Here is a 15086-nt window from a genome sequence, read left to right as displayed (position 1 = left end):
CACATGATATCAGTAGTTTTAAGTCAAATGTCTCGCTCCCAGGCGATACCCTCGGCCCCAGCTCCATGGCGACACAGCCCAGCCGTTTTCCCGACTACCTAGACGCCATCCCGGGCACAGATGTGGACCTGGGCACCCTGGAGGGGGAGAGCATGGCGGTGGAGGGCGAGGAGCTGATGCCCAGCCTGCAGGAGGCCTTGAGCTCCGACATACTCAATGACATGGAGTCCGTGCTGGCGGCGACCAAGATCGACAAGGAGAACTTTCTAACCTGGCTATAGAGCGCCTGAATCCAGCACTACTACTACGCCTTCTCTTCCAACACGCTGAACTGCTGCCTAATCCAATCTGTGAAGGATGCGTAGATGCTTCGAGTTGAGAAAAGAAAAGACATTTCACCCTCCTTGGACATGAAACAGTTTTTCTCTTCCTATCTTCCATTCACTACGTTCGGCCGAATTGGTTTTAAAAGCTGAGGTATTTTAACCGTTGGTCCTTTTGTGCTTCTTTTTTTTTTCTTATGTCTTTTTTTTTCATGTCTGCATCCTCAAGGCTGGCCCATGAACAGACAAGTATTCACACGTACCACGGCTGTACTGTACGATCAGCGTGCGAGCATGTGAGTTTGCGTTTCCCCTCATGAACTCCTCGCTGGGCGAACAGGGCCGATGGGCTCGGGCGTTCCTCGAGAGTGAGCGATAAAGACAGATGAAACCCTAAATCAACCTCTGTGACTCAAAACATCCCTGATCTCAGCTCAGCCACAATTGACTGTTTTTCCCTCATACAGTGATGAGCCTGAGAAACCAAAAAGCGACGAGGAGGTCGTCTGTACGTGTTTTTTTTTGTTTTGTTTTTCCGATGGGATCGGGATTGAAAGGTTTCGACGTGTGGCTTTGGTTAAACGAATCCTGCTTGCTTGGCTGTGCCAGCAATATCACTCTAGAAACTGTGTAATCAAGTGCCTTCAGACAAAACAAATCCTGTCCTTTTTACACTAGAGATCATAGATCAAATTTGAAAACGTTTTCATTTACTTACTCGCTTCATTAATCAAAGTATATTTCTTTCAAAGGTTTTATAAAAAAAAATATTATGTTGGGATTTAGGGTGAATTTTTTTGTCTTTCCTTAAAGAACCCTAGCCTCTTTGTGTGTTAGTTTTATTTAAGCCTGATTTAGTTTCTTGACGGTTATGGCATTCATTTGTGATCAAAGAACAAATCAGATCTGTTTTTGCTCTTGTTTTAACGGATTTATACAACTATTCCAAGAGTGCATGAAATGATTGACAGATAACACTGACAAGATGGACGCTGTCATTCATAATCAATCTGAGGGGGGAATCGTTTGGTTTTGTTACCGATATCTCTTTTTATCTTACGATTTTAGTATCTCAGTTGATGTGTGCCTGCTTACTTGCTTGTTTTAGTGGAAATATCTCATCCGAAAGCAAGGAAGAAAATATCAAGGGCACTTTGCTCAATAGACAGACATCTCTGATATGAGCTCCAGTAGAGTCTGTGCCAGTTATGTTGATGTTGTTTTGGTGCTGAGATGGATATCGGCAGTAAGTGGAAGGTTCTGATAAGTTTAGATGGCTAGATGAGCATGTTTTGATGGTTAGTGCTGTAGATTAGCTTGGATTTGACTTGGTAACTGTGGATATGAATGATAGAGTAGACTTTAAAGGAAACAATCAGTTATCGTTTCTGTCAGGATTTCTTCGACGAGGCTTCCAAAGACTTTTTTTTTTTTTTTTTTAGTAATGATTCTTTTCTCTTAATGGATGACACAAAAAAATCTATCATGCCTTTATGTACACGTAAAACATAAGCTAATGAGAAAAGGTCTAATTGATTAGTGAGGAGATTTCTAATGAAGCAAGATTTGACAGGCCCTGTTTTGCTGGTTGTGATGTCAGTACTAAAGACACATTATTAGGCAGGTTACCTTGGTTTACATTATTTCACTATAGAAGAACACTACAGGAAATTCACTGCGGATTCTTTGCATTCAAGTAATATCTCCTCTTGTTTACAATATGGTTATTTTTACACTACATAACTATAGCTCAATAACTGGCCCGTACACTAAATGCATTTTGTACTGTTTTTTTTTTTGTTAAAGGTGACATTTTATGAGTATAATATTCTGTGGTCTGTTTGGGTGAATAATACCGCTAAGGTCTATAACTCAATTGCCTCAGTAAGCAAACATTTTTATGGTCAAATTTTATGATCAAAAACAGCAAGCTAGGCCATAGTAATGAATGTTAGAGGTGAGGAAAAAAAGACAAGATAAGAGAAATATCTATTTTTGCAAACATAGTATTGATGGCAGACTCTAGTGGGGTAAAACAGTGTTGGAGAGAGCAATGCAACAAAATGTTTTATGAATTGTGGGTACAGTTATGGTATTGCACGTTTATAGAACATTGACTAAAATGTGTATGTCACTTAAACATGATTTTATGCTTGCTTAGTGTGCAAATGTTCAGAATATATAGTAACTGTTTACTTTTTTTTTGTAGTGGTAGTACTAATCACACAAGTTAATGGATTGGTATTTAGATTTCTTTAAATGCACCCAGAATGAATTTATATCCATTTATTATGATCTAATGTTTGTTTTTTTTTGCTTTTTTTTTTTTTTTTTTAAATCAATGTATGTGCATGTACCTTAGAACCTTAAGTTCTGTTACATTATATCTCTTTACATATTACTTTAAAATTGGCCTGGAATAAAGTATATACTTTGGTAGATACTGTCTTTAATCGTATACTTATGCATTATGAGCGTACAATATTATTAGACATTCATTGTAAATTGTGTGTGAGGAAAATGTACAACATGCAGCCCAAGGCATTAAACTACTTTATTAGATCATTTTCACTACCATACATGAAACTAATTTCAACACATCTAAAAAATAAAAAACATCTTTTATACAAAAATACCATAAACTTATAAAATGTCCCTGAACATTAACCAAAATTATCAAAATAATGTCTCTGATATCTCTTTAAAAAGACTTTTACAGGTTTAAATTGTACAAACTAGCAAAGATAGTCTAGATTAAGTACAAATACTAGATTAGACTACACAGAAAAATCACTGAAAACACATTTGAGTATTCACTACTAAAATGTGAAAACTGCTAAAAGAGGGCAACCTAATTCAGATTATAGTATATCAAACACATCATCCACCGCTTCATATGCATATTAACCATGGTAAAGTGAAAACTTTCTCTTCAGATCATGACTAGCATGTAGCAATACTAGCCTGTATTTCCTCAGTGGCTCCATTTTAAATGATGGCATCATGTTCCTCACTGAATGACATGAAATATATATTAGCAAGGTTGTATTATTACATATGAGCATGTAACATGGCATTTGTAATACATAATTGAGAAGTAATAGGTACATGGTTCACAAACACATCACATCATATATCTGGATATCCTCATGTTTTTTTTAAGCGAGCAATTATGTAAATGTAAAAACATTGAATAAAACAATAGGTGTGTTCGACTTGGGCTCGCGCTGTTTGTGTTTCAGAGATGACACGGAATAAATCATTTGTCAAATGCCAATATTTCACAAAGTTTCAGGCATTTTCATGTGGCAACAGAAACACTTGTTTGTACAAGAATAAAGTTCAACATACTATTCAAATACCAATAAAAATCATTTTTATCAGTTTTATTTTGATAAAAACTGCCCGGCCAAAAATGTCGCTGTTTGGATTTAAATAGGCAAATGCTTAAGAGTCTATGATTGGATCATTATTGCAGTGATTTTTATGTTTCTAGCATGTTATATGTTTGGCAGCAGTTCTTCTAAGCCCTAACTGATGGAGTGTGTAGCTTTTCATTTCTTAAATAACCATGTATGAAGACACATCATGGCCATATTCCAGGATGACAATGTCAAGATTCATCAGACTCAAACTGTGAAAGAATGGTTGTGAGGAGCATGAAGAATCATTTTCACACATGAATCCAGAGCTTAAATTCATTGAAAGTATTTGGGATGTGCTGGAGGAGACTTTACAGAGTGCTGGACTCTTGCATTGTCAATACAACATCTTGAGTAAAATTGATGCACCTTTTGATGGAAATAAATGTTGCATCAAGAGGTGCATGTTATTTGACCAGGCAGTGTATAATATTATACGATTACATTACAAGGGCTGTTATAAAAACACTGATTTGTGAGCGTGGAACTTATGGTGTCAGAATAAACACGAAACACACATGAAAGTTGTCAACAATGTTGTCATCAGAGCTTGTGGAGATATTGCACAGAATGAATGCTCTTGAATCACTCTCGCTTTACTGATGCCATACGACACGCACTGCTTAAAGTCGAACACACCTAAAGAGAGAGCTCTGATGATACTCACATGGCTCTGTAGCGCACCTCCCGTCGAGAGCAGGCCAACCTGTAGCCCAGAGTCACAGCCAGTGTGATGATAATGGCCAGCGCCATCCCGCCAACAAAACTACCCGCGTGGAACCGAAAACCTGCAGTTGGGACACTAGGAGGAACGCCTGTTAAATATAATTTATTAAATGTAAACTTGACTATAATGAAGGAAACCACATGTGATGAAACAGTAGTGCAACAAATCAATGTATGAAATCAGACTGTACCAGTAGATGCAGACATCAGGTGTTTGCTCTTTGTTGTGCTGAGCTCAGTGTTCAGAGACGGTTTAGTTGAGGCGATGAGTTCAGCTTTAGGGGCTAATGTTGTTTTGGACATGTTTGATCCAGTCACTGTCTCTCCTTCAGCCGGATGAGTCTGGACAGCTCTCAGGGCTGAATGGCGATCAACATACAGATCAGCAGAAAAGCATTTTATTGGTTCTCATTACAACAAAAGCCACTAGTAGTTTACTTTCATAGTGTTGTGTAAGATGTTGCTGCAATAGCACACATCTGGTCCACAACTTTGGGAATGTTGCAATCTTTGTTTTCATAGAAAACTTGTGATTTAAGAGATTCATTTGGTGTACTTTATTGAGAATATATAATAGTCAGTTGTTGACTTCCCATAGTGAGCCGTCTACTTAGACCAGGGGGCCTCTAGATGATTTAAAGGCTTGCTTTCACAAACAGGGATTATATTAAGACAGGATTAGGCCTTAGTTTAATTAGGATATTTAAGTTGCTTTCATAAACATGCCTTGGAAAAAAATACATTACTGGTGTGCATCTTGAGACAAAACAACAACACATATTTTTAAGATATCTCAGTGCAAGTTGCTTTTAATTAAAACAACTCAAACATGCATTTTAGTCTGGGACTAAGCCTCGCCCGTGAAACTAGGGGGAAATTAATTAAAATAAGACAAAACAAGCATTAAAATAGGGCCAAACTAAAAAAATAAATAAAATGCAGATACTTATTTTTTCATTTACCTCCTCAACAACTGTTATTTTATTTTTTTGACGTTTTTTTCAGTACACACTGTCTTGAAAAACCTAGATAAATAAGGCAGCCTAATTCATTTCTACACCTGATTTTTTAACATTTTAAATAAGATCTTATAAGACCATGAGCATTTATAGAATGAATATACATTTTTTCTAATTATGCCGAGCTCTAAAATATTTTATCGGGTAGAAATTGTGTAAAACAAAAATTATAAAAAAAAAAAAATATCCTTAAAGAAAGCTTAGATCCCACGCAAAAAAATCGAGAAAAAGCAAAAGCATTGATTTCCACCACGATGTCCCCTTCGGGGCTCCGTACATTTTGGTTAAAAGGAACATTATTATTTATTTATTTTTAAATGTGCACGGGTGAATCATTTATAATAAACAGCCTACTGCAATATTGTCAATTCTGATTTCCTTGTGACTTCAGGTTAGATAACAAAAGTAAGTATGCAGTAGTCGTTATACTGACATTCACTTTAAACACTGCTTCGGAGCCTGTGGTCTAGGTAGGCAGCTCACTCAGTTTTGAGACAGAACCAAAATTGTTTATGTACACGTGTACACAATGGAGGTTCTCGCAATTTCCGTTATACAGCGCTGTTTCCACAGAGTTATTATGCAAGTTCTTATAAACAAAATAAACAATTGAGAAACTTACCCGACGACAAAACCAGACAGGATTTAATGAGGATTAAACACAAACAGCGGTTCATTTTCTTTGCCAATAAAGTCCTGCAGTCTCACACCAAACGACAGTCATGACGACCGAAAAAAAAAAATAAAGAAAAAAAAGCTTAGTTCTCCTAGTCTGGCTTCTCGACGACGAATTATCAGACTGCTTCTGGTGTCATTCAGAGAAACGCGTTATATATAAATCTTAACTTAATTTAGACTTTAATATCCAGTTTTAATAGACACCGGCACAGCTTGATGCTGACAGCAACAGCGACTGAAACTGTCAACTAGGTAGGTAGTCTTATCAGGCGAGGTTTGTGTGTGTGTGTGTGTGTGTGTGTGTGCTCTAAAAGAGCCTACTGGTAGATATCTGTTTTTGTTTTTTTGTTTTTAAAGTAATATGCAAGGAAAAATGACAGTGATTTAAAACTTTTATTTTTGCAAACCATCACAATCTGGGGGGAAATAAAGTCAGAGAGCAGAAGTACGTCTCTAAGATGTCTGCTAAAGAGCGCTTGATCTGGGAAACATCTGCTGTGTAAAACATCTTTACATACATTCTAAATCATAAACATCTTAAAAGACATTTTCTAAACGTCTATTAACATCTGACAGGAAACGTCTTAGAGACACATATTGCAGACGAGCAAACACTCCAAAACATACATCTTCCAGACGTCAAATAGACGTCTCCGTGATGTACGTGTGCTATCAGGGAGGACTATACTAAAAATAAGTGCACTCAGACATGTTTAAATGAACCAGAAATTCCATGAATTATGAATTCATCTCTATTTTTCTTAGCCACTTAATATTTTTTAACAAAAACAAAACAAAGACTTAATATCTTAAATCATTTTGCTTCTCAAGTAAATGTATCTTGATTTAAGACCGTGTGGATATTTGGAAATCAAGACAAAAATATGGAGTGAATGGAGGAAGAGATACCAGCACTTTTCAAGCATGTCAATCTCCAACAATCAATGTTTGTGCCTAGTCTAATGTCCAGCTTTTCTACTTTTAACTCTACATTGATTTGTTAAAGATGTGAAAACCAATCACTGAATGTGGACCAAAACCAAAAAAATGTTAATTATCACCTACAAGCTATCAAGATTTTAGGGCTGTACTTCACCAGTGTTTTTCAGACCCTGCATATTCAGGCAGTTTCAGAAGAAAGACAATTTGAGCATATGTCTGCAGGTTGTCCAAAATTGGTTTTGATTTATTTGAAACACAGAGATTTTGCTAAACACAGAATTCCATAAAAACAAGGCTTTTCTGTTAAACGTGAATTTGACATGCATCAAAAAGCTTACATGCCAATTTTCACAAAAAAAGGCAAGAATTCATCACATTTCAGTCATTTACACTGAAAATACAGAACCATGGAAAACCGAGGCCACAGGATTCTATATTCTACAATTCATCTGTGAGCTAATCGCTAAAGTGCCTAAGAGAATGAGGGACTAAGACCCTAAACACAGTCATGTTGACGTATAAGAATGTAGTAGGCTGCAGAAAAAGGAGGAATGACTGTACAGAATTGGCAAAAACGTGAAGAACATTTTCTGTTGTGGTTAGTTGGTTTCGTTTGAAGTAAAATGATTCAGCCTGGGCTCAAATTAGCTGCAGAACTTTGGAATTCAATAATGAATAATCCACATGCAAGTGAATGCTTTAAGAGCTCAACTAGATTTTTTTTTTGCTCTGACCTCGACTGATGTTCTCACTTTTGCCCTACTACTTCCAGTCGCCAGGGCACAGATGCATTTAAGATCATTTCTTGTGTTTGCCTGCAGGAAATTAAAGTAGAATTTGCGCTGATCTCTTCCAGACCAGCCTAAAACAAAATGATCTGCATTGACGACAGAAAACCTTCTACCACAGCAATGTCTCACTGCATGGTGTCAAACGACTTGAAGAAAGAGGATCTTCCTTCAGATGCTTCTTGACTGCTCATCAAGTGAGTCTTACATCTCATCTAAACCATAGTCCTCTTCGGGGAAGTCTCCCACCGTTACTGAGAGGGGCTTCACGAAGGCGCCGTATTTATGCTCACATTCAAAGTAACGTTTCCCACTCACACTAAATCAACACAAACAGGAAGAATCAGTTAGACTTTCTCATAAGGGTCACATTAGAACTTTTCTGAGACATGCTGGTCTTCTTCATAAACATAAATAACTTGAGCGAGCACCAACCTGCCGTCATGCTTCCCAAGCGGCTCATCGTATTTCACACCAACCCAGTGGCCTGGCTTGAAATCTACCGTACCTGAAAACAAGCAATAAACAGGCATGTGATCAGCTGAGGACACAATAGAAGGAAAACCTGCTTTTATTCCCATTCAATAGGACTACGCAACAACAATAATTACTATTAATACTTTTATTATTCAAAATATTATCTTTTATTATTTAAATGATCAAAATTAATCAAACTAAGAAATGCAAAACTATTGCCATACCACTATTGTAATGTAAAATAAGCTATTTTGATGTTAAATATTATTTAATAATAATAATAATAATAATAATACAAATTTATTTACAGAACAATAGTAAAATTACAAATATATATGTCTGCCTTAATTTCTTTGCTTTCAAACATTAAACCATAGCGCTTTTATTTTGGCGGAAATCTCTGGGAGTCACCATGAAATCAAAACGGACAATTCTTGATTGTTTTTTTAATGGAATTTTACAGTATTTATTATAAATTATTTGTCAGTACACTTAATCATTTATTTTTTTTAAATTCATGTGCCTTCATAATCTTTAAACATATCTTCCTCTGCCTCTTGCAGCAACATGCTGATATCCGATGATGCGTTAACTGGCGTGAGGGCGGGACAACCTGTCACTCAAATGCGATCAACCAATAGCAAACCACAACCATCCAATCAGATTCTGATGGACAAAATCAAGTCACATCTAAGTCACAACACTTCTGTATTATGCCGACTTTAAAAGTGTCTATTTATCAATTTATTTTAAGACACTGAAAACACAGGTTCACGACTCAAACGCACAGCTTATAGACTATATAATTCACATTTATTAATAGATATTTACCCCATCACTGGGCTCTATTACATGTAACAATTACGTGGTAAATCAGAGCAGTAGGTGGGATTAAATCAGGTTATGATTTAATAACCGACCGGGCTAGTAGGAAAAATCCTTAGTGTTGAGCCCTGATCTGAGAGCTGTGATATGAAAATGATGGTGAGAGCTTACCCACAAACATGACGGTGCCAATCTTGGTGGGTTGCCCAGGAACTTCAACTTTACAGCGGTTTCCAGCAGCGATGGCTTCAGCCGCTGCCTTCTCTTCCTCTTCTTTCTTAGCAAGAGCCTCTTCTTGCTTGAGCCGGTTTTCCTCATTAAAACGACCCAGCTTCATATTCTTCTTGAAGCTCCGTATCGAATCTGACACGTATGAAAACTGAGAAGTTAGATATTTGCATTTCGAACATATTTTAGAGAGAACAGACATTACATTAATGCTAAAGGCACTTTAAATAAGTGTGATCCAAATTTCTTAGTGGTTTTGGGATACTTAATTTTATTGGAACTTTGTATTTCATGGGTTAAAGCAGTGAAACACTTGATTAAAAAAATGCTACTGACCCCATTGACTTCCATAGTATTTTTTTTTCCTACTATGGAAGTCAATGGGGTCCATGAACTGTTTGGTTACAGACATTTTTCAAAATATATTTTGTGTTCAGCAGAAAAAAGAAATTCTTACAGGTTTGAAACAACTTGAGGATGAGTAAATGATGACAGAATTTTCATTTTTGGGTGAACTATCCCTTTAAGTAAATTATGTGTAATTACATGCAACTAACCCTCAACCAAATCCTAATCCTACCCTAACCCTATAGTAAGTACATGTAGTTGCTTAATATTACTCAGTACTTAAATATATAATTACACTGTAACAATGACACCTTAAAATAAAGTGTAACAGAAATTTTTAAAGGCAGCATGAGATGAAGAATTCACCCTATCTTTTTTCTAAATAATTGTGAATGATTCATCCTAAATGTATATTTATTTACTTATTTTCCCTCATTATTTTCAATCAAAATGTCAACTTGGTCTTCCGGTGAAATGACAGATTCTCTGCTGACACATACAGAACTTCTCCAATCATTTAGTCTGCTTAAACCTGCCCGTTTCTTACAGTCGACTGCAATCTCACATTTAGTCGATCTGCTGCCTTCAGTCTGATCAGCAAACGACTGATAGAAGCAAGGCACTGGTCTACATGTTTGTTTCACTGAGATGTATGTCACAACTTCATGACTGACTGACTATTTGAGCAGTCACTGTAAGTAGCTATACAGTACCAGTCAAAAGTTTGGAAACATTACTATTTTTAATGTTTTTGAAAGAAGTCTCTTATGCTCATCAAGCCTGCAGTTAAAAAAATAAAAAACAAAAAATAAAATAATGGTTCTCTTTTTTAATACTTTAAAATGTAATTTATTTTTGTGATGCAAAGCTGAATTTTCATCAGCAAGTACTCCAGTCTTTGGTATCTTATGATCCTTCAGAAATCATTCTAATATGCTGATTTATGATCAATGTTGGAAACAGTTGTGCTGCTTAATATTTTTTTTATAACCTGAGATACTTTTTTCAGGATTATTTGATGAATAAAAAGTTAAAAAGAACTGTATTTATTTAGAATAGAAATATTTTGTAACAATATACACTACCGTTCAAAAGTTTGGGAACAATAACTATTTTTTTTTTAAGAAATTAGTACTTTAATTCAACAAGGATGCGTTAAATTGATAAAAGGTGATGGTAACGATTTATATTGTTAGAAATGTTTTTATTTTGAATAAATGCTGTTTTTATGAATAAATGCTGTTAACGTTTTACTCATCAATGAATCCTGAAAAAAGTATTCCAAAAAAATATATTAAACAGCACAACTGTTTCCATCATTGATCATAACTCATCATATTAGAATGATTTCTGAAGGATCATAAGACACCAAAGACTGGAGTACTTGCTGATGAAAATTCAGCTTTGCATCACAAAAATAAATTACATTTTAAAATATACTAAAAAAGAGAACCATTATTTTAAATTGTAATAATATTTCATAATATTACTGTTTTTTTTTTTTTTTAACTGCAGGCTTGATGAGCATAAGAGACTTCTTTCAAAAACATTAAAAATAGTAATGTTTCCAAACTTTTGACTGGTACTGTACATTTAAATCACTCATCAAATGTGTCGCAGGCAGAAATTTGATGCCATGTTTCGATTACCTGCCCTTTTTTCATAGGCATCATCAGAGATCTCGAATTTCTCCACCTTCGACAAATCAGTGAACTCTCCGCTCTGCGCACCACTGCAGTCTGTCACCTGCACACAGCAGAAGAATTACATCTTTATTAATGCCAGCAAAACAGTTTCAAAATGTCCAGAACAGCACAGTTCTGAAGCTTTAATCATATCTACACATTTCAATTGTGTAATGTCACTCGTTTTCTGTGTAGATGGTGTGTGTGTGTGTGTGTCAGAAAGGAGTTGATACCCACATGTATTCTGCAGTCATCATCCACATGATAGGAGCCGAGCAGGGCTTCGTTGTCGTCTAGCTTCTGTAAGAACTTGTCTGAAGCGCTGAACAGATCGAGGTCCATACAGGCAGCCGGGGTTCCCACAATCAGCTCAAGTTTACTCTGTAAAACAAATGTTCAGTTAGACCTAAACTAAAACAGCAATATGATTCCAAAACCTTATAGAATAGAGACCTTTAATACTTTTATGATGGATGGACGAACTTTTTTGGGCTACAAAATCTACCCCTAATGGGACAACGTTTTCACATTTGATCTGACTGAGTGCCATTTTTGTTTATTAAATCATGGACAGTCTGCATGTTTTACACAATTGTTGCAGAGCCACTCCACCCTACAAAAATATAAAATAAATTTGGATAAAATATCACAATCGCTGTTATGCTGAATATTAGCAATCAAGCAAGAGTGATGTTCTTGCCTGTGATTTGACAAAGTTGTCACATTACATCCATAGCTTTAGAAAATGCGTAGCAAATCTGTTTAGACATTTTTAACTCAAATATAGGCATTTTTAAGAAAGCAAAGCTTCACAGCACAACATACTGCCTCCTGCAATAGGCCATTTCACATGTAACTTAGTGTGACGTCTGACATATTTCTACTAGGTCATAATAAGGCCAGGACATGACGCATATCTGCACTGCCGCACCTTAAAGTCTGCGATCGTTAAGCCTCGGTTGAATCTCCGGTTGATCTCGAAGGAGCTCACGGTGCTGGTCACCCGCACGGACACCGTGGGGTTGCTGATGACTGTCACACTCCCGTCCATCTTCAGTTACTCAGCAAAGTCTGGTGCTGGTGTGTGTGTGGTCGAGCTGAAAATCAAATGTGTGTTTAGTATTCATACAGCAGTGTCTGGGCAGAACCGTTGTCATGTCATCCACTGCAAGCTTGATTGCTACGGCTAGCCAATATTTACATGCGCTCACTCACGTGACAAGATATTCGCTTTATTCACTGCTTCACTCAGCTTCAGATATCTTCAGTTACACGCGATCCTATATTTTAAAGCCTGTATTCAGAACTTAAACCCCAAAAACTATTATCTACTTCTTTGTTTTAGCTGTTAGGAAAAGATCTTCCGTCACAGACCACACCGCTAGATTCTGGAAGATTCTGCCCACCCATATTTACCTTTGAGCCAATTAAAAAACGGTAATTGGGCGGGCGTTTGAATTCAACCAATAGTAATCCGTTATGAGTCTTTCAGTGGGCGGGGAATACGTACTCTGTCGAATGGGGCTGCTCAGTGAAACCTTTTATTATCCAATCACTGTTTGTTTTGTTGAAGCAGACCGCTCCCAAATCTGCCAGAAAACACAAATGTCTGCAGTGCCAATGTGTTCCACACGATGCTGCTAGAGTTTCAGAAACTCCTGGAAAGGACGCCATCCGTCAGTAAATCAATTCTCCAGCCATTTTACAGATTTTTAATCTTACTAGTAAGTTTTACTAGCCATTCCGACTAGTTATAACATACGACAACTAAAAAGCTAATGTAACTGGTAAAATAAATGTTAGGCTGTTTGGAATATTAATAGGTACTAGATAGATAGTAGTTGGCTAACTATTGTAATAACGAAGAAATGAGGACTGGTACCAAATTAAAAGCTAATAGTAAAAGTAAAATACGTGCTAGGAATACAACAGTTCATGTGCACCACAGGTCACGTGATTTGGCCAAGTCAGACTTGTTCCTGGATCAACTATTTAGTTGATCCTGGAACAACATTCCTGTCCAAAAATTTAGTCCTAAGTTACCATAAGTTATCCCTAAAATCAGAGGGAAATAAGCTAATAATAATGATGTAGAAGCACCTAACCCTGGTTTGTAAGAATAAACTTGACATAAACTGTAAACTTGTCCCTCAGATCTGATTGGTTGATTGGAATGTTGTTCTAGAATCAACAAAGATGTTTATCCAGGAACATGTTGTACTTGGTGAAATCAGGTTTACCATTTTATGCAAGTTACAATAATTTAACAAAAAGAGTTACTTTTCACTACTGGAATTGTGACTAGTACTGCCAATGTTAAACTTTCTTTAAAATTGTACCATTTGATAACAACATTACTTAACATGTACAGTGAAAATGTATAGATATTTATTACTTTGGTATGTGATCTTAGTAAATATTATTTAAGTGACCTGAGCTAACATGAACTAACAATGAACAGTTGTATTTTTATTAACTAACTTTAACAGAGATTTATAAATACTGTAACAAATATATTTCTCATTGTTAGTTAATCCATTACTAATGTTAGTTGGACTTTATTTTATTCTAAATAACCAAACTTTCCATTTTGTTGAAATACTTCCAGAGCTGGTATACAAAAGTTGTATACAGTTGTGTTTATACAAGAATATAAGACATGATAGCCTGAAAACCAAGGCAAATGTAATCTTGACTCCACAGTGGCAAATAAAGAGATTTGGAAAACTGCTACTTATTTGCAGAGTTCTTCACTGCGAAACATGACTGGTTACGTTGAAAGGCAAGTGTGCACAGGCAGAAGATCAAAGGGTTGAGGGGTTTTGGGCTGAGAGGATAGACAGTTGTAGGATGGGGGTGACAGACTACAGCCTGATCTCCCCGCCTTCCCGAAAAACAAAGTTTACATTCTTGCAACAGGATGATATGGAGGTACAGAGCTCTGCTTCATCTCATTCTGTCCTTCTGCTTCCAGGTGTGCGTGTCCTCTTTCACATTTAAACCCTTACTCTCCCTGTCCATCCAGCATGCAAAGTTCTAAAAAACGCACAAACACACACACACACACACACACACTCGCGCACGCGCTCTCTCTCTCTCTCTCTCTCTCTCTCTCTCTCTCTCTCTCTCTCTCTCTCTCTCTCTCACAGACACACACACACACATTAGTTTCACTAATGAGGACATTGCATAGACTTGCATCGATTTTATATTTTATGGCCTAACCCAAACCGTAAAATCTAACCATCACAGAAACATGTGCAAAACACTAGATTTAAATAAAAACATGTTTTGGCTGATTTCTAAGTATTTTTAAGTATAAAGGACCAGTAAAATGTCCTCTCTAGTCGGTTGTCATAATATTTCATAATATTACACACACACGTTATTTTCATGTTCTATAGGACTTTCCATATAATGATTTTTATACTGTATACACTGTATATTCTCTCCCCTTACACTAACCCTACCCTTAAACCCACCCATCACAGAAAACTATCTGCATTTTTACATTTTCAAAAAAACATCACTTAGTTTGATTTATAAGCTGTTTTCCTCATTGGGGCCAAAAAATGTCCACACAAGGACAAGGATTTCGGATATTACCGTCTTTGTGCGTGGACAT

At 36.4% G+C, this 15086-nt stretch overlaps 3 protein-coding genes across 5 annotated transcripts in view; 1 reads left to right on the top strand and 2 right to left on the bottom strand.

The window, feature by feature from the left end:
• The window catches only part of yap1 (Yes1 associated transcriptional regulator), a 34681-nt gene extending 31917 nt beyond the window's left edge, over positions 1–2764 (top strand). For both annotated transcript variants that reach the window (XM_079874552.1, XM_079874553.1), the window contains one exon: positions 43–2764. In XM_079874552.1, the coding sequence (XP_079730678.1) occupies positions 43–281 (239 nt within the window). In that variant the 3' untranslated portion in view covers positions 282–2764. The remainder of the gene's footprint in view (positions 1–42) is intronic.
• A 98-nt stretch (positions 2765–2862) lies between these two features.
• On the bottom strand, positions 2863–6477 carry tmem123 (transmembrane protein 123). The gene is made up of 4 exons (XM_079874554.1): positions 6113–6477; positions 4663–4830; positions 4413–4560; positions 2863–3336 (listed from the first exon to the last, which is right to left on the bottom strand). Exons 1-4 carry the CDS (start codon positions 6165–6167, stop codon positions 3312–3314), a joined length of 396 nt encoding a protein of 131 aa, XP_079730680.1. The 5' UTR covers positions 6168–6477; the 3' UTR covers positions 2863–3311.
• Positions 6478–7327: 850 nt separating this feature from the next.
• Positions 7328–14188, bottom strand: tbcb (tubulin folding cofactor B). 2 transcript variants are annotated; one of them, XM_079874551.1, is made up of 7 exons: positions 12673–14188; positions 12393–12558; positions 11699–11842; positions 11426–11522; positions 9372–9563; positions 8334–8406; positions 7328–8217 (listed from the first exon to the last, which is right to left on the bottom strand). In XM_079874551.1, the coding sequence occupies exons 2-7, from the start codon at positions 12510–12512 to the stop codon at positions 8103–8105; spliced, it is 741 nt and encodes a 246-aa protein (XP_079730677.1). In that variant the 5' UTR covers positions 12513–12558; positions 12673–14188; the 3' UTR covers positions 7328–8102. The 2 variants fall into 2 exon arrangements, with proteins under 2 accessions (XP_079730677.1, XP_079730676.1); XM_079874550.1 differs by having other exon boundaries at positions 12677–14188.
• Positions 14189–15086: the final 898 nt, after the last annotated feature.

This window comes from Squalius cephalus, assembly GCF_949319135.1.
Source record: "Squalius cephalus genome assembly, chromosome: 6".
NCBI classification, from domain to species: domain Eukaryota; kingdom Metazoa; phylum Chordata; class Actinopteri; order Cypriniformes; family Leuciscidae; genus Squalius; species Squalius cephalus.
Note: the sequence above shows the minus strand (reverse complement) of the source record. Positions and strands in the feature narration are given on the sequence as shown.